We start from the raw sequence: 19,096 nt of genomic DNA on the forward strand, positions 1-19,096 counted from the left end.
TAACCCTCAAGCAGTACTTACTTAACATATTAGGAGTATTTAAAAAAGTGATGGTATCTTATCTTTAAGGGTTTTGCAGCTTGGTGAGGCAGAGTGAGAAAGTATTCATAAATTACCAGAATAAAACAGCAGCATGCAATAAATATAAAGGAGTAACTAAGGACTAAGGGATTACAGAGATGGGAAAGATTAATCCCAGCAGAGCAGGGAGACAAGGGGAAGAAACATTTGATAACGGTCTTTAGGGATAAAGATGTTGGTAAGCTGTGGCAGAACGCAGATTTGTAGAGCTCGAGTTCTGATCCTGAGTCCAATCACTGGCCAGCTAAATGCACATTTCTTAATCTTTCTAAGCTTCAATGAAGATAATGAAAGTCACTACCTTTTATGGGTAATGGGATTGTTAAATGAATTTATGTAAAGCACTTGGCATAGAGAATAGAATGCACATAAAATGCCTGGCATTTTGACGGGACACATAATAAGGACACAATAAATGTGAGTTAATGTTAGTACTATTAACAAAACATAGGACAATCAAAGATACCCGTGTTTTCACTGAGCATAAAATATGGCAAATATGTGTATGATTTGTTTCTGCACTGTGCCATATTAGGTTATTCCTGTAATTCTCATAAACAGATATAATGATTAAATTTGTGTAGACAGATAATACAATTGTTTAATTTTGAGTCCCTGGGCTTAAGGGAGATCAAAATATCTAGCCAGGTAAACAGTTTGTAAGGGTGACCATGAGGTCTAAAATTTGAATAAATCCTTTCTTTTGGTTGGTAAACACTAAGTTTAGATGGCAATTGCTTTTTTTTAAAAAAAAAAACTTAGTTTTTCTCAAAATTTTCCTTTAGTAGGATACTGATGAATTTAAAGGCTTTGGTAGATTAAGTAGAAGATTTTATAGACTTTTTCTCTACTTGCTTGTGATTACTGTGAGTATTTGGAGTAGAAGAACATGATGGTTAAGAACCAGACTCTGAAGACCAACAGTCTTGGGTTATAATCCTAGATTTGCAATTTGATACAGCCAATTTTAGGAAAATTATTTATATTAACTTTGTTTTGAATATAAAGGTGACACAAAGATTGGCACTCTGGTGCATAGTGTGTGCTTAATAACTAGTGTTATGACCATTAGAGCAAACTATGGCAGTCAAGAATTCAGAAGAAAACATTTAGAATAAAAAAAATAGTTTTCTCCTGAGAAATGGGAGAGCCACCTGAATTTTTAATTGAATGGAAATGAAGGAAATTATAGTCAGATTAAGGGCAGAGAACCAACAGTCTTCAGAAATTAATGAACACTGTTTGCACTGTTACGCAATTTAGAAATGACCCTTGGCCATGTAGGAACAAAAAAAGACTCCCTGAATTTCTATAATAAGGTATTCAAATACCCAATAAGTATATATGATTCAGCTACATTTATAAAAAGAATAAAAATAGGAAACTTTAGTAACGTGAAATTAAAAACAACAAGTTGTTGATCTAAAACACTGCCTACCAACTGTAGAAGACTGCAGAAACTGACATGGTTTATAAAGTTCTGAAACCCTGTTTGCATCTATCTGCCTTCTCAAGAACTTATCAATGATCATAATCCTTTTCTGATATACTATCAATATCAAATTGATGGCATTAATAGTCCCAACTCTTTACTCATCCTTAAATTTACTTTCTTTGCCCTGTAATTTTGCAGTGTCTTCCCATTCTGCCTTACCCACGTGATTTGCTCTGGCCAACAGGATCTTAGCAAATATGATGGAAGCTGAAGCTTGAGAAAAATTGCTTGGGCAAACCTGCTGAGTTAGTGTGAGGGACACATGGAGCAGAGATAGGTGTCCCACCTGACAGTCAGCTAACACCAGGACATATGAGGGAGCCCAGCAAAGATCAGAACATCCTAGCCTATCTGCCAACCACAGACTCATGAATGAAATAAAAAATGCTTATTTATTTAAGCTAATAAATTTTGGGGTAGTTTGTAATATAGCACTATTGTGGCAATAAATAAACCACCTCTTCTCAATTGGATCCTCACCATGATGCTTAAAAAAGTACAAGTTCTCTCATTCTTTAAAAAATAAACAAGACTACTCAATGTTTCATTTTCCTCAAGATAACAGTTTTATAACTAGATTACTTTAAGTAGTTATCCTATACTTGCTATCACGATTTCCTTAGCTCCCCATTCCTTAAGTGATTCCAGTATGGCTTCCAGTGCTTTTACTCCATTAAAATAGCACTTACTAAAGCCATGAATGACACTCACATTGATAATTCCAGTGAATTTTAGTTTTTGCCCCCTTGGCAGCATTCAATATTGTTGACCATTCTTCTGCTATGGACTTGTGTTTCTCTTAAATTCATATGTCGAAGCTCTAACCCTGAAGGTGACTGTATTTGGGGATAGGACCTTTAGGAGGTAATTAAGGTCATAAGAGCGAAGCTCTAATCTGATGACGCTGGTGTTCCTGTAAGAGGAGGAAGGGATACCAGAGGGTCCTCTCTGCCACGTGAGGACACAGCAAGAAGGGGGCTATCTGCAAGCTATCTATCAGCTTGCAAACCAAACCTGCTGGACCTTGATCTTTGACTTTCCAGCCTCCGAAACTTTGAGAAAATAATTTTCTGTGGTTTAAGCCATGCAATCTATGTTATTTTGTTGTGGTAGCCCAAGGAGACTAAAGTACCCTCTTTCATGAAACTAATTTCTTTTGGCATTTAAGACAAAACACTTTCCTTTTGCCTCTTCCATCCCAAGTCATCCTACTTTACGTGGATAATAAAAGTTGGAATTTCTCAGGCCGGGCGCAGTGGCTCACGCCTGTAATCCCAGCACTTTGGGAGGCCGAGGCGGGCGGATTACGAGGTCAGGAGATCGAGACCATCCTGGCTAACACGGTGAAACCCCGTCTCTACTAAAAATACAAAAAATTAGCCGGGCGTGGTGGCAGGCGCCTGTAATCCCATCTACTCAGGAGGCTGAGGCAGGAGAATGGCGTGAACCCAGAGGGCGGAGCTTGCAGTGAGCCGAGATCGCGCCACTGCACTCCAGTGTGGGTGACAGAGCGAGACTCCGTCTCAAAAAAAAAAAAAAAAAAGTTGGAATTTCTCAAGGATGAGTCCTAGTCTTTCTTTTCTCCTTTATTCTACACAGCCTCTTTGGGGGGTCCTCATCCCTATTCACAGTTTCAGTCATCAGTGATACCCTAGATGTCTCAACTCCATTCACAGCTTATGCATTACTTATTCAGAAAGGATTTCCCTGACAACTCAACCTAAAGTAGCTCCCCCTAGAAACTCCTTTCTATCATCCAATTTCGTTAACACAATTTATCACTGCTTTGTTTTCTATGATTGTTTTTCTCTCTTACTAAAATACAGACTGGTGAGAATAGAGATCCTTGTTGGTCTTGTTCAGCATTTTATCTGCAGTACTTGGCACATAGAAACTGGACAGATATTTGCTGAAAGAAAAAATATGATTTCTGCTTCTGGCCATGATGAAGTAACAGGGTAGCAGGGACCAGATACGTGGCTTACTGCCTGGAGAGTTTTCAGGCTGCATGATAGGGAGAGAACCCCAACAGAGCTTGGAAATATTCCTGAGTTGGAGAGACAGTGACTGGAGTTCACGAAGTCCCAGGTGACCAGAATCTGTGGGTTAGAGTATAGGAGAGACATGGGGGTGGGGGGAGAAAGGAGAGAGAAGAAAACAGATCTGCAGAGGATTTTTCTTGGGTTAAAGATAAATAAACACTCATCAGTGGATAAGTATTTCCCAAGTCTGTGAAAAGAATCAATGAAAAGGACCAGGTAATAATTTTCTGGAGGCTATATACAACTGGATATAATTGACCTTCTGACACATGGAGCATTTGGTAAAGTCCTCAGGTGGGTATTGGACTGCCTTTATAGTGAGGTCAACTTAGCCCTACAGCAGGGCTTCTTAACATCAGCTTCACTAACATTTGGGACCAGATAATTCTTTGTTGTGGGGGGCTGTGCTAGACATTGTAGAATTTTTAGTAGCATCCCTAGACTTTATCCACTAGATGCCAATAGCACCTTCTAAATATAACAGTACAAATGTCTCTGTATGACCAAATATCCTCTATGAGGCAAAATCATCCCTGGTTGTAAACTACTCTCTGAGATTAAAGGGTGTTCTGGCTCTGCCCAACAATGCTTAAGACATGAAAGAATCAAAATATTTCTCAGTAAGTTAACAGTGTCCCAGAACAGAGCCCAAGAACATTTAACATTGCAAAAATTCCAGCTCACAATAATATAAAATTCACAATGTCTGGCATCCCACTGAAAATTACCATGCATGCATGCATGCAAAAAAAAATATAATCCATAATGAGGGGAAAAATCATTAAAGAAACAGATAAATAACACAGATTGTGAAATTGGTACATGAGGATGTTAATGGAGATATTTTAAATACACTTCATAAGTTCATGAGGTTGAAGAAAGCACGGGCACGACGTGGACAAATATGGTAGATATAAAGAATACTGAATTTGAACTTCCAGAGTTGACATATCATTTATGAAATAAAAAATATCCTAGATGGTATTAATAGCAGATTAAACAATGCCAAAGAAATGATTAGTGAACTTAAAAACACAGGAATAGTAATATGCAGAATTAAAATAAGGAGAGAAAAAAAAAAAACTAAAGTGAATCGAGTATCAGTGACCTGTGGGATAAATGCATGTGATTTATATTCCAGAAGGAGAGGAGAGTGGAGAGGGACAGAAATATATTTAAAGAAATTGGCCAGGAGCAGTGGCTTACGCCTGTAATCCCAGCACTTTGGGAGGCCGAGGCAGGCAGATCACCTGAGGTCAGGAGTTCAAGACCAGCCTGACGTGGAGAAACCCTGTCTTTACTAGAAAAAAAAAAAAAAAATACAAAATTAGCCAGGCATGGTGGCACATGCCTGTAATCCCAGCTACTTGGGAGGCTGAGGCAGGAGAATTGCTTGAACCAGGGAGGCGGAGGTTGCAGTGAGCCAAGATCGTGCCATTGCCCTCCAGCCTAGGCAACAAGAGCGAAACTCCGTCTCAAAAAAAACTTATAATAATAACGGCTAAAAAATGTCTAAATGTGATTAAAAATATAAACTGACATATTCAAGGAGTTCAACAAACTCCAAGCAGAGAAAACATAAAGGCAACCATGCCAAGCCCTTTCATAATCAAACTGTTGATAACCAGTGTTAAAGAGAAAATCTTAAAAGCATCTCGTGGAAAAAAGAACATACAGAGGAGCAAATATAAGAATGCCATACCCATCTTCTGAAACAATACAAGCAAGAAGCAAGTAGAACAATATCTGTAAAGTACAGTCTCTGGCTTAGGAGAACATACAGAGGAGCAAATATAAGAATGCCATACCCATCTTCTGAAACAATACAAGCAAGAAGCAAGTAGAACAATATCTGTAAAGTACAGTCTCTGGCTTAGGATGATTTAACTTAGAATTTTTCAACTTCATAGTGGTGCAAAAGTGACAGGCATTTAGCAGAAACCATGCTTTGAGTACCCATACAACCATTCTGTTTTTCAGTGTCAGTATTCTGTAAGTTACATGAGATAGTCAACATTTTATTGTAAAATAGGCTTTGTGTTTAATGGTTTTGCCTAGCTGTAGGCTAATGTAAATGTTCTGAGGACACTTAGGGTAGGTGAGGCTAGGCTACAATGTTAGATAGGTTAAGTGTATTAAATGAACTTTTGACTTACAGTATTTTCAACTTACAAGGGTTTATCAGGAAGTAGCCCCATCATAAGTTGAGGAGCATCAGTACTAAGAGAAAAATATGGTCAAATCTGATATCCATATTCAAGAAAAATATATTTTAAAAAATGTGATATACAGACTTTCATAGACATACAAAGGCAGAGTCAATCAACAGCAGACCTGCACTACAAGAAATGCTAAAGGAGTTCATTCAGGTAGAAGGAAAGATATCGGATAGAAATCTGGATCTGTACACAAGAATGAAGAGCACTAGAAATGATAAATTCATGGGGAAAATACTTATTTTCCTATTTTAAAAATCTCTGAATGATAACTGTGTAAAGAAAAAATAGGAACAACGTACTGTGAGGTTTATAACATTTACAGAAGTAAAAGCACAAAGACTTGGAGAAGAAATGCAAATGTATGGTTGTAACAACTTCAGTAAAGTTTCAGGATACAAAATAAATGTACAAAAATCAGTAGCATTTCTATACACCAACAACCGTCCAAGCTGAGAATCAAATCAAGAAAGCAATCCCATTCACAATAGCCACAAAAGAATAAAATTTGTAGGAATTTATTCTTCATTCTTAGGTATGGCTAACCGGAGAGGTGAAAGATCTCTACAAGGAGAATTACAAAACACTGTTCAAAGAAATCAGAGATGACACAAACAAATGGGAAAACGTTCCATGATTATGGGTAAGAAAAATCAATATTAGGATAAGAAAAATCAATATTGGGCCATATTGCCAAAAGAATTTTAGAGATTCAATGCTATTCCTATCAGACTGCCAATGACATTCATATGGAACCAACAAAGAACGTGAATAGCCAAGGCAATCCTAAATACAAAGAACAAAGCTGGAGGCATCACATTACCTGACTTCGAACTATACTAAGAGGCTACTGTATTAGTCCATTTTCACACTGTTGATAGAGACATACCCGAGACTGGGCAATTTACAAAGGAAAGAGGCTTAATGGAGAACCTACAGGTTTCACATGGCTGGGGAAGCCTCATAATCATTGCGAAAGGTGAAAGGCAGGTCTCACATGGTGGCAGACAAGAGAGCTTGTGTCGGAAAACTTCCCCTTATAATAACCATCAGATTTTGTGAGACTTACTGTCACAAGAAGAACATGTGAAAGACCTGCCCCCATGATTCAATTACCTCCCACCAGGTCCTTCCCACAACACATGGGAATTCAAGATAAGATTTGAATGGGGACACAGCTAAACCATATCATTCTGCTCCTGGTCCCTCCCAAATCTTATATCCTCACATTTCAAAACCAATCACGCCTTCCCAACATTCCCCACAGTCTTAACTCATTTCAGCATTAATTCAAAAGTCCACAGTCCAAAGTCTCATCTGAGACAAGGCAAGTCCCTTCCGCCTGTAAGCCTGTAAAATCAAAAGCAAGTTAGTTACTTCCTAGATACAATGAGGGTAGAGGCATTGAGTAAACACAGCCATTCCAAACTGGAGACATTGGCCAAAACACAGGGGCTACAGGCCCCATGCAATTCCAAAATCCAGCAGGGCAATCCAATCTTAAAGCTCTAAAATGATCTCCTTTGACACCATGTCTCACGTCCAGGTCACGCTGATGTTAAGAGGTGGGTTATCATGGTCTTGGGCAGCTCCGCCCCCGTAGCTTTGCAGGGTATAGCCGCCCCCCCCCCACGCTGGCTGCTTTCATGGGATGGCTTTGAGTGTCTGAGGCTTTTCCAGGTGTGTGGTGCAAGCTTTTGGCAGACCTACCATTCTGAGGTCTGGAGGACGATGGCCCTCTTCTCACAGCTCCACTAGGCAGTGCCCCAGTAGGGACTCTGTGTGGGGGCTCTGACTCCACATTTCCTTTCTGCACTGCCCTAGCAGAGGTTCTCCATGAGGGCCCTGCCCCTGCAGCAATCTTTTGCCTGGGCACCCAGGCATTTCCACACATCTTCTGAAATCTAGGCAGAGGTTCCCAATCCTCAATTCTTGACTTCTGTGCACCCGCAGGCTCAACACCATGTGGAAGCCACCAAGGCACTGGGGCTTCCACCCTCTGAAGCAACAGCCTGAGCTGTACCTCAGCCCCTTTTAGTCACAGCTGGAGTGGCGGGGACACAGGGCACCAAGTCCCTAGACTGCAGACAGCATGGGGACGGTGGGCCTGGCTCACGAAATCACTTTCTCCTAGGCCTCTGGGCCTGTCATGGGAGGGCCTGCTGTGAAGACCTCTGCCATGCCTTGGAGACATTTTCCCCATTGGCTTGGAGATTAATGTGTGGCTCCTCATCGGTTATGCAAATTTCTGTAGCCAGCTTGAATTTCTCCTCAGAAAATGGGTCTTTCTTTTCTATCAAATTGTCGGGCTGCAAATTTTCCAAACTTTTATGCTCCGCTTCCTTTATAAAACTGAATGCCTTTAACAGCACCCAAGTTTCCTCTTGAATGCTTTGCTGCTTAGAAATTTCTTCCACCATATACCCTAAATCATCTCTCTCCAAAGTTCCATAAATCTCTAGGGCAGGGGCAAAATGTCGCCAGTCTCTTTGCTAAAACATAACAAGAGTCACCTTTGCTCCCAACAAGTTCCTCATCTCCATCTGAGACCACCTCAGCCTCTACCTTATTGTCCCTATTGCTATCAGACTTTTGGTCAAAGCCATTCAACAAGTCTCTAGGAAGTTCCAGACTTTCCCACATTTTTCTGTCTTCTTCTGAGCACTCCAAACTGTTCCAACCTCTGCCTGTTACCCAGTTCCAAGGTTGCTTCCAGATTTTTGGGTATCTTTACAGCAGCACCCCACTCTTGGTACCAATTTACTGTATTATTCCATTTTCATGCTGCTGGTAAAGACATACCTGAGACTGGGCAATTTACAAAGGAAAGAAGCTTAATGGAGAACCCACAGTTTCACATGGCTGGGGAAGCCTGACAATCATGGCGAAAGGTGAAAGGCACATCTCACGTGGTGGCAGACAAGAGAAGAGAGCTTGTGCAGGAAAACTTCCCCTTATAATAACCATCAGATTTTGTGAGACTTACTCACTATCACAAGAAGAGCATGTGAAAGACCTGCCCCCATGATTCAATTACCTCCCACCACGTCCCTCCTACAACACGTGGAAATTCAAGATGAAATTTGAGTGGGGACAAAGCCAAACCATGTCAGCTACAGTAACCAAAATAGCATGGTACTGGCACAAAAGCAGACACATAGGCCAATGGAACAGAAAAGAAGGCTGAGAAATAAAGCTGCACATCTACAACCATCTGATCCTTGAGAAAGCTGACAAAAACAAGCAATGGAAAAAGAACTCCCTATTCAGTATATGGTGCTGGGATAACTGGCTAGCCATATACAGAAGATTGAAACTGCACCCCTTCCTTACACCATATACAAAAATCAACTCAAGATGGATTAAAGACTTCAATGTAAAACCTCAAACTATAAAAACCCTGGAGGATAACCAACGAAATACCATTCTGGACACAGGCCCTGGCAAAGATGTCATGATGAGGATGCCAAAAGCAATTGCAACAAAACCAAAAATTGACACATAGGACATAATTAAAATAAATTATCAATAGAGTAAACAGACAACTGACAGAATGGGAGAATATTTGTCAACCATGCATCTGGCAAAGGTCTAATATCCAGAGTTTATAAGACGAACTTATAACAATTAACAAGCAAAAACCAACCCCATTAAAAAGTGGGCAAAGGGGCCAGGCATGGTGGCTCACACCTGTAATCCCAGCATTTTGGGAGGCTGAGGTGGGTGGATCACCTGAGGTCAGGAGTTCGAGACCAGCCTGGTCAACATGGCGAAAACCCATCTCTACTAAAGATACAATAATTAGCCGAGCGTGGTTGTGGGTGCCTGTAATCCCAGCTACTTGGGAGACGGAGGCAGGAGGATCACTTGAACATGGGAGGTGGAGGCTGCAGTGAGCTGAGATCGTGCCACTGCACTCCAGCCTGGGCAACAGAGTGAGACTCTGTCTCAAAAAAAAAAAAAAAAATGTGAGCAAAGGACATGAACAGACACTTTTCAAAAGAAGACATTCACGCAGCGTATGAAAAAATGCTCAATATCACTAATCATTAGAGAAATGCAAATCAAAACCACAATGAGATACCATTTCTTATCAGTCAGAATGGCTATTATTAAAAAGTCAAAAAAATAACAGATGCTGGCAAGGTTGTGGAGAAAAGGAAATGCTTATACACTGCTGGTGGGAATGTAAATTAGTTCAGCCATTTTGGAAACCAATGTGGTGATTTCTCAAAGAGCTAAAAATAGAACTACCATTTGACCCATTACTGAGTATATACTCAAAGAAATATAAATCATTCTACCACAAAAGACACATGCACATGTACATTTATCACAGCATTATTCATAATAGCAAAGACATGGAATCAACCTAAATCCCATCAATGGTAGAATAGATAAAGAAAATGTGGTACATATAGACAACGGAATACTATGCAGCCATAAAAAGCAATGCGATCATGTCCTTTGCAGCAACATGGATGGAGCTGAAGCCCGTAATCCTAAGCAAACTAATGCAGGAATGGAAAACAAAACATTTATAAGCATTCTCACTTGTAAGTGGAAGTTAAATACTGAGTACACATCGACCAAAGAAGAGAACAACAGAAAGCCGGGCCTGCTTGGGGGCAGAGAGTGGGAGGAGAGAGAGGATTGAAAAACTACCTATTGGGTAGTATGCTTATTACCTGGGTGATGAAATAATCTACACAACAAATCCCCGTGCCATGCAATTTACCTATGTAACAAACTGCATATGTACCCCTGAACCGAAAATAAAGATAAAAAAAAATTCTTGGCTACCCATGAAGTACTATATTATTATTTGAAGGTAGAACTCTGGTAAGTTAATGATGTATACTCTAAACCCTACAGAAACCACTTTTTTTTTTTTTTTTTTTTAAACAGTGTCTCATTCTGTTGCCCAGCCTGGGGTACCATGGAATGATCTTGGCTCACTGCAACCTCCACCTCCCAGACTCAAGTGATCCTCCTGCCCCAGCCTCCCCAGTAGCTGGGGCCACAGGCACGTGCCACTACACCTGGCTGATTTTTGTAGAGACAGAGTTTCACCATGTTGCCCAGGCTGGTCTTGAACTCCAGGGCTCAAGTGACCTTCCACAGTGGTGGGATTACAGGCATGAGCCACCTCACCTGGCCAGCAACCACTTTTTAAACAGCAAATCAGGAGATTAAAAAAATAGTGAAACACATTGTATTGATCCAAAAGAAGGCTGGAAAAGAGAAAAAAGGGTGGAACAAATAGTAGGTGGGACAAACAGAAAATAGGAAGATGGCTGATTTAAACCCAACCATATTAATGGTGACATTAAATGTAAGTGATCTACTGAAAAGGCAGAGATTGTCACATTGGGTACAAAGGCAAGCCTCAATTCTATGTTGTTTAATAAAAGAGATCATCTTTAAACATAAAGACACAAATAGGTTAAAAATAAAAGTATTGTGAAAAGATACACTATGATAACAGCAGTGAAAAGCAAGCTGGAACAACTCTAGTAGTTATCAGATAAATTAGATTTCAGAGTAAGGAACATTTTCAGGATTAACGAGGAGGTTAATTTCATAATGATAAAAAAGCCAATTAATAAAAAGTACCTAACAATTCTAAATGCATATGCAACTATTTACAGAGCTTCAAAATACACGAAGCAAAACCTAACAGATCTGAAAGGATAAAAAGGAAAATCCACATAGTCACAGATTTTGATATCCCCCTCTCAAAAATAGATAGAACAAGTAGACTGAAATTCACCAAGATGGAAAAATCCTGAACAGCACTAGCAACCATCTTGCTTAACAGACATTTATAGAACATTTCACTCAAAAGCAGTAGAATATACATTATTTTCAAGAACACACAGAACATTTACTTAGATTTGCACAGATTCTCGGCCATATAATACATCGCAAAAAATTCAAAAAGACTGAAATCACAAACAGTATATCAGAATTAAATTAGAAATCAGTACCAGAAATATATCTGAAAAATCCCTAAATATCTGGAAACTAAACAACACATCTCTAGGCAGGGTCTTGCCATGTTGCCCAGGCTGGTCTTGAATTCCTGGGCTCAAGTAATCCTCCCGCCTCAGCCTCCCAAAGTGTTGGAATTACAGGCGTGAGTACTGCGCCCTGCCAACATGTCTCTAAACAATCCATGGGCTAAAGAAAAAATCACAAGAGAAATTAGAAAATATTTTGAATTTAATTAAAATGAAAACACAGCAGAGCAAAATTTGTGATATAGCTGAAGAAGTGTTTAAAGGGAAACTTGAAACATTATGTTCATATTAGTAAATAATCTTCCTTCTACCACTATAACACTTACACTCTATTACCAATGGTTCTCAAAGTGTACTTCCTGGTCCAGAAGCATAAGTATCACTTGGGCCCCACCCCATACTCAATCAAACTCTGTGGGTGGATCTGAACAATCATTTTAACACGACTTGCTGGTGATTCTGATGTACATTAAAGTTTGTGAATCACAATGGTCTAAGTGTGGTTAGGTGTCTTGCCCTACACCCTTCTTCTTCACAATGCAACCAGGGAGATCTTCTAGAAAGCAAAATCTGATTATGTCATATCTTCCCCATCCACTTCCAATTTAAATCTCTGCTCTGAGTGCAATGGGGAGCCACTGAAAGTAGACAAACTTCTTGGCATGGCTCATAAGAACCTGTATAGTCTGTTCCTTTGCTTCCTTCTCAATCCTCCCTGCATCTGACATCATCTCCTTCTTTCTTGACTAAACACACCGGCCATGACTTACACCTCTAACCTGCCAAGAATCCCACACCTCAGCATTTTTTCCACATCCAAATCCTTCTTCCTACCCTACTGGTTCTCTACTACTTGGCCTAGTTAATTCCTCCTCACCCTTCACAGCTTAGCTTAATGGCCATTTGCTCAAGGAACTCTTCCTTCACTTGGTAAAACCTCCCCAAATTAAATTCCCATAGCACCACATACTGAGAATGTAGCAGATTTGTGTATTTACTCAATGTCTGCCTCTCCAAATAAACTTGAACCGTGAGGGTAGGAACCATATCTGGTTTTGCCCCCACTATTTCGCTTGTGTCTTACTGCCTAGCATGCAGAAGACAAACACTTTTGAATACATAAAAAGAGTGTATAGGTACAGGCTTTTAAAATCTAGCTTTCTATGTTTGCATAACACAGAAAAAAAGTAGCAAATAAATGCATTTTCCAGGTTGCCTGGAACTGGGAGAAGGAAAAAGAAGCCAAGGTCCGGTTTAAATAAAACAAACACAAACAAGAAAAAAAAAAGTGGCAAGATGAAATCATTCAGACACCTACCCTTGACTTTTTTGTTTGTAATTAAACTATAGGTGAATTCACTAGGCTTAACGTTATGATAATCACAGAATGCTCAGCTCCATGACAAGAAAACTGTTACTGCCCAGGAAAAATGAGAAGAAAAAATGGTAGTTAGGAGAGCTGAACTAAGAATTTTGAATTCTTAAGAAATAGAGAAGGAAGAAAAAAGGAGAAAGAGAACATTTAGACCTCGAGGCAGGAATTTATCATGGTGTGAAGCATTGAAACCAATCTCCTTCTAGCAGGTGGTAGCAGCTGGTTAAAGAAGAAAAGGGTGACCCTTGAACTTACCTCAGATAGAGAAAGCAGATCGGGAGGCTGCAGGGAGAGAATAAAGATTTACAAAACAGAATACAACTGGTGCTCATGGCTCCCCCAGCACCACTCTGCTGGATAAAGACAGATATTGACCCGTAAAGATCACACAAAACAAAACAGCTAACATGTCAAATACATTGTATTGTGTTGAGGGAGGGAGTGTTGAGGAAGAAGTGGATGGGGTGTTGGGGACGAACAAGATAGGATGACCTTAATATATTTTTTAAAAGCCAACAACTTTTTTATTTTTTTCAAGCCACACCATATCAAAATTGTAGTGATATCAACAGAGTCGGCAAACTTTTTCTGCAAAGGGCCAGGTAGTAAATACTTTAGACTCTGTAGGCTTTATGGTGTCTGTTGCAACTATTCAGCTTCTGCAGCAGAAAAATAGCAATAGACAATATAGGAGTGAATGAACATGGCAGTGTTCCAATAAAAGTTTATTTACAAAATAGGCCATGGGCCAGACTTCCCAATTTAGAGAATTAAATCTATGTCTGAAAATAATTCTGTTCTCTACAACCACCAGTATGTGGAATCAGCCAAATTATGTTTCTTTTACTAATTATGTTGCCAAAGTAAAAACTTGAAATATCTTCTAGATAAATTCCTTGAGTTCCTTTGTGACTTGAACATATAACACAACGCCTGATACATCAAAAGAAAGAGTATCCAATGTGTGTTAAATAAACTGAATGATTTTCTGAGAAAGATATGGGGCAATTAGTAAAACAGAATATCCTAAAAACTCAGTAATAGTTGAGAAAGCAATGGAATATAAAATATTCAAGAAAAATTCTAAGAAAAAACATCAAGACAAAGATTGTTTAGCTGTTTTACATTTTCACAAAATATTATGGCAAAAGTTAGAGACTCTTTAAAACCTAAACTCTTCTCTTACTCAATTCCTAAGAAAATTACAGGGGAAAAACTCAAATATAAACAGAATGTATCTTTATTAAAAATTCCTCAGGGGGGTTGGGTGTAAAAAAATTCCTAATTTCATTAGAATACTTTAACAGAATCAAATCTTAATAGTTTTCCTTAATCATTTACTTTTATCTTGTGTTCAGTGTTCAAAATATGTGTTAAAATGCTCATAAGCAAGATCAGAGGAGTATGTACGGTTAGTCTTGGTTCCTGGTAGTTGAAGGAGTATATTACTTAGTTAAAAATCAGCCATCAGTTATAAATCTGTGTGAAAACCAGAATTCTGAATGGGAAAAATGTAAATTCAGTTATTTTTGATGACAGATGGCAAAATAGAAGAAGCTGATAAACTTTTTTTTTTTCAGTCTGAAATCGAATTTCAGAATTCGATTCAAAGTGTCAACTGAATTCAAAATTCTTATGGGAAAATTCAATGTTTTAGGATGACTACTATTATTACAGGAGCTTCAAGACCACACTAGGTTATTTGATTCTTAAAAGTTTACCCCAGCACTTTGGGAGGCCGAGGCGGGCGGATCACAAGGTCAGGAGATCGAGACCACGGTGAAACCTCGTCTCTACTAAAAATACAAAAAAAAATTAGCCGGGCGTGGTGGCGGGCGCCTGTAGTCCCAGCTACTCGGAGAGGCTGAGGCAGGAGAATGGCGTGAACCCGGGAGGCGGAGCTTGCAGTGAGCCGAGATCGCGCCACTGCACTCCAACCTGGGTGACACAGCGAGACTCTGCCTCAAAAAAAAAAAAAAAAAAAAAAAAAAAAAGTTTACTCAGAGGTGTCCAGAGTCAGCTTATTTATATCGAGATGTTTATCAATTAGTAAAAGATATACACTTGCTTTGGGAACTCAAAAGATACTGATATTAAAAAGGTCTATATTATTTCCAACAGTCACACTCCATTTTTAGGCCATTATCATCTCAAAAATCATCTCCTGCAACTGACCTTTCGCACATCACATTTCCCATCCTCCACCCCCTGGATCTGTATTTGTGCTACTATTAGAAAAGATTCTCTAGAACTCTTTGATCATATAGCTTGTCACTATTCATAGAACAGATATACTCTTGGCTGGATCTCTTTGTCCTGTCATCCCCATGTGGTGAACTTGACTATTATTAAATCTAAGGGCCCACCTTTCTCCAGGCTTACATTCTGGCAGCTGAGATAAAACCAGTTGTTCTATCCTATATTTCTTGAGACAGCTATTTCAAACCTTGTCCATATTCCCCAATTACCCAATCCCACATACTACTCTTGATTACCTCTTGATTTATAGAAAATGGACTCTAATATCTCAGGATTCTGCCCACAAATTACCGATTTGCCTTCCCACATATCGTTCCCACTACTCTTTTTTTTTTTTTTTTTTTTAAGAGAAAAGTGACCCTTTTGGCTAAGACCAATCTCTCTAACCATGTCCTAGATCCTATACCCAGTAATCTACACAGGGGCTTCACTCCATTTCCATTGGTTGCCATCTCATTTCTGTATCTTCGTTTATTCCCTATTGGCTTTTTTCCATTAGCGTGTAAATATATATCTTTTAAACCTGTCTTCAACCCTAGCTTAATCTAGGTAACCTTTGTATATTCTCTCCATTCATGGTCAACTATAGTTTTCTGTGCTAATTTTCTTTCTCTTCCTTCATTTAACTCGTCTGGCCTTGAATATGACTTGTGGCTCTGTTAGTCCACCAAAGCTACTCTTTCCCAACAACTAAGACAAACTCTTGTTGCTATATTCAATGGAATAGGGCTCATCTTAGCTGACTTCTTATCAACAGTTTACATTGCCTTCTCCCTTCTTACATTTCCATTCACCACATTCTCCAGGCTTTCCTCTTACCTCTCAACTACTCTCATCTGTCTCCTTTTGTATACATCTTTCCTTTTTCCTAAATCTTTGGGGCTCTGACTCCCTAGGCTCTTTCAGTCTTACAAGGAGTAATCTCATTGTAATCTCTTCCACTCTCATGGTTTCACTTATTTGTTGATTCACAAATCCTTATCTCAGCTCAGGCCTTTTTCTTGGAAACAGATCCGTATGTTTAGGAAGCATATCCATAACTGCTTCCTAACATCCTTTCTTGGATATCCCACTAAACACCTCAAATTTCTCACATCTAAAGAGCATTCTATCTCAGTACATCTTACTATCCTCTACCCAGATGTTCAAGGCAAAAACCTGGATGTTCTCCCTTTTTTCTTCTAATCTTTAAGACATTGATTTTACTTTATAGATCTCAAATCTATTCTTTTCATTTACTGCTACTATTAGGGCTTAAAACATTTTTTGTTTCATTATTTGATGCTGACCTCACAATATGGGCTATGCTTCCCTTAGTAGCTTCATTGTTTTACCGTTTTCCCACTCCCTCCTGATCCATGATTCCTATTTTATGCCTCAGTTCTGATAAATTACTCAATATTCCACATATGCTTGCTCTTTTTTAAAAAAAATTTTTTGAGACACCTAGGTTGGAGCACAGTGGCACAATCATGGGTCACTGAAGCCTCGACCTCCCAGGTTCAAGAAAGGGGTGGGCTATCACACTTGGCTAATTTTGTTTGTTTGTTTTGCAGAGATGGGGTCCCGCTATGTTGCCCAGGCTGCTTGCTCTCTTTTGTCATCCAAATTTTCCACATCGTTTGCAACTGCCTGAAACACTCCTCTTCCAACTTCTACTACATCGGCCTCCTTCAAGCCTCAGCTTAGATGCAACAATGTAGGAAACCTTGCCTAATTCCCTAAATCTGAGTTCAATTTCTCTTTAATGTGCTCTTACAATCCATCGCGCTCTCTCTGATCACAGCAGTCATCATCCTTCCACTGGAATTGCCTATCCATTTTTCTATCCTTCATGACATGGAGGAACATATAAGAGGAACAACCATAAGAGCAACAACCATGACTTTAACCATTCTATCCCCTTAAGGCATATAATATCCCAGTTAAAAAATGAAATACATTCTATTTACTGAATAAATGATGTAGGTCTTGTTTTCTCCCTTAGATGGAAAGGAACTATTTGAACCTTCCACAGTGCCTGACAGCATATTGTAGGCATTCATTAAATACTTGTTGAAATAAGACTAGAATGGGATTGCATTTTTCTGCCTCCTTTCCATGTGCACAGTTGATATATACAGCAGTACAAATGTGGTGAAGTATAAATTTAAAAACTCATAAATCATATCTGGACAGTTCATCTCAAAATGTACAAAACATTTGTGATAGAAGCAAAACTTTTCATCAATAGAAATATTTCAAAATCTCATATACACTGCCTTAGAAATTTTTCTAGAAAAGTCTGGTTATTAAGTTTCTTAAATCTCCAGTCAGTAATTTATTCTACGAAGAAGAAAAACACATATAAAACTAATAATGAGTTTTAGCATCATTTCCAAAAAGGCAAAAAGAAGTATGAGATACCAAGAATAATGAGAAAAAATAATACTTTAAAAATCAGATAAATGTTAACAAATATTTCTATAAATACAACTTTATAAAAATAATGTCCTTGTTGATTGACTAAAAAAAAGAATGTTAAAAAATAAAGAAGGAAAGTTATCAGTGAAAGATAGATAAAACTTTAAGCAGAACAGGAAATAGTACTAGTAATTTTAAAAATGAGAAAGATCAAAAACAGCTCTTCAAATGATACTAAAAATTTTAAAACTGCCCAAAAGGATTTTGAAATTAATTTGAAAAAGTAGTCATTAGGCATCTTCCATCTTAATTTTTCTAGGATGATTTCATATTTAGTGGGGGTAAATAATCACACTTATTTTAAGCTTGATTATTTATTTCTTAGGAAGATACAACGATTAAGAAGCTAAAAGGACAAAATACGGTTCTGTTGTAAAATGAATTAATGCATTTACTTCTGGTTAACTGTAACAGCATGATATGAGGATGATATAAAGAATTAAAATGAAGCTTTACATTTTATTCTCCATTCATGACAGTCTTTAAGAACTATGTGTGTATATTTTCAGATGAATTATAATAAAAAAAAAACACTATCAGGTTTTTTTGCCTTTTTCCTGACATGGCATTTGATATTTTTAGTTATCCCAAGAACAAGAAACAGAGGTCACTTTTTAAAGTTTTGATTCATGGTTTATAATGGAGTCTACTTTGGCCAACCTTTAAAATTTTAATCATTGCATGTTAGATATTTGAAATTTTAATCATTACTTTCTGAAATAGGTTTTAAAGTTATATAGTTGAATAACTGAATCTTGGGGGCCATAAAATCATTAACTTATTAAAAATCAAGAATTTACTGCTTTTACTATTTTAATATAAGACCTGATACTATCTATTTTAGCTTTTAAACAAGTTTTAAAAAGAGTAATAAAAATAAAGCCAATACTTCCCCAACCCCCCCAAAACACCCCTAAAAATATATAATGATGCAACTATATAATAAAATATCTTTAAATTTCCAAATGTAAAATTTCTTTCATGTTAAGCAAGTAATCAGTAAGTACTTCCATACTCAATATCCCTCGTTGTCCAGTACTTATCAATAAGAAGAGCTGGAAATGGCTACACTGGCAACTATAGTGTTCCTATATTATTTTTTACTAGGTTTTAGCAGGGGTGTCCAATATTTCGGCTTCTCT

At 38.3% G+C, this 19,096-nt stretch overlaps 1 protein-coding gene across 14 annotated transcripts in view; it reads right to left on the minus strand.

Annotated features, from left to right (window-relative positions):
* The window catches only part of LCORL (ligand dependent nuclear receptor corepressor like), a 186,734-nt gene that overhangs the window by 10,679 nt on the left and 156,959 nt on the right, over positions 1–19,096 (minus strand). Inside the window, exon 7 of one of the 14 annotated variants that reach the window (XM_055246396.2) lies at positions 13,488–13,514. The exons of the other annotated variants lie outside the window; for them this stretch is intronic. Coding sequence (XP_055102371.1) covers positions 13,488–13,514 — 27 coding nt within the window. The remainder of the gene's footprint in view (positions 1–13,487; positions 13,515–19,096) is intronic. 14 annotated transcript variants of the gene reach the window in all.

Source organism: Symphalangus syndactylus, chromosome 16 (assembly GCF_028878055.3).
Source record: "Symphalangus syndactylus isolate Jambi chromosome 16, NHGRI_mSymSyn1-v2.1_pri, whole genome shotgun sequence".
NCBI lineage: Eukaryota > Metazoa > Chordata > Mammalia > Primates > Hylobatidae > Symphalangus > Symphalangus syndactylus.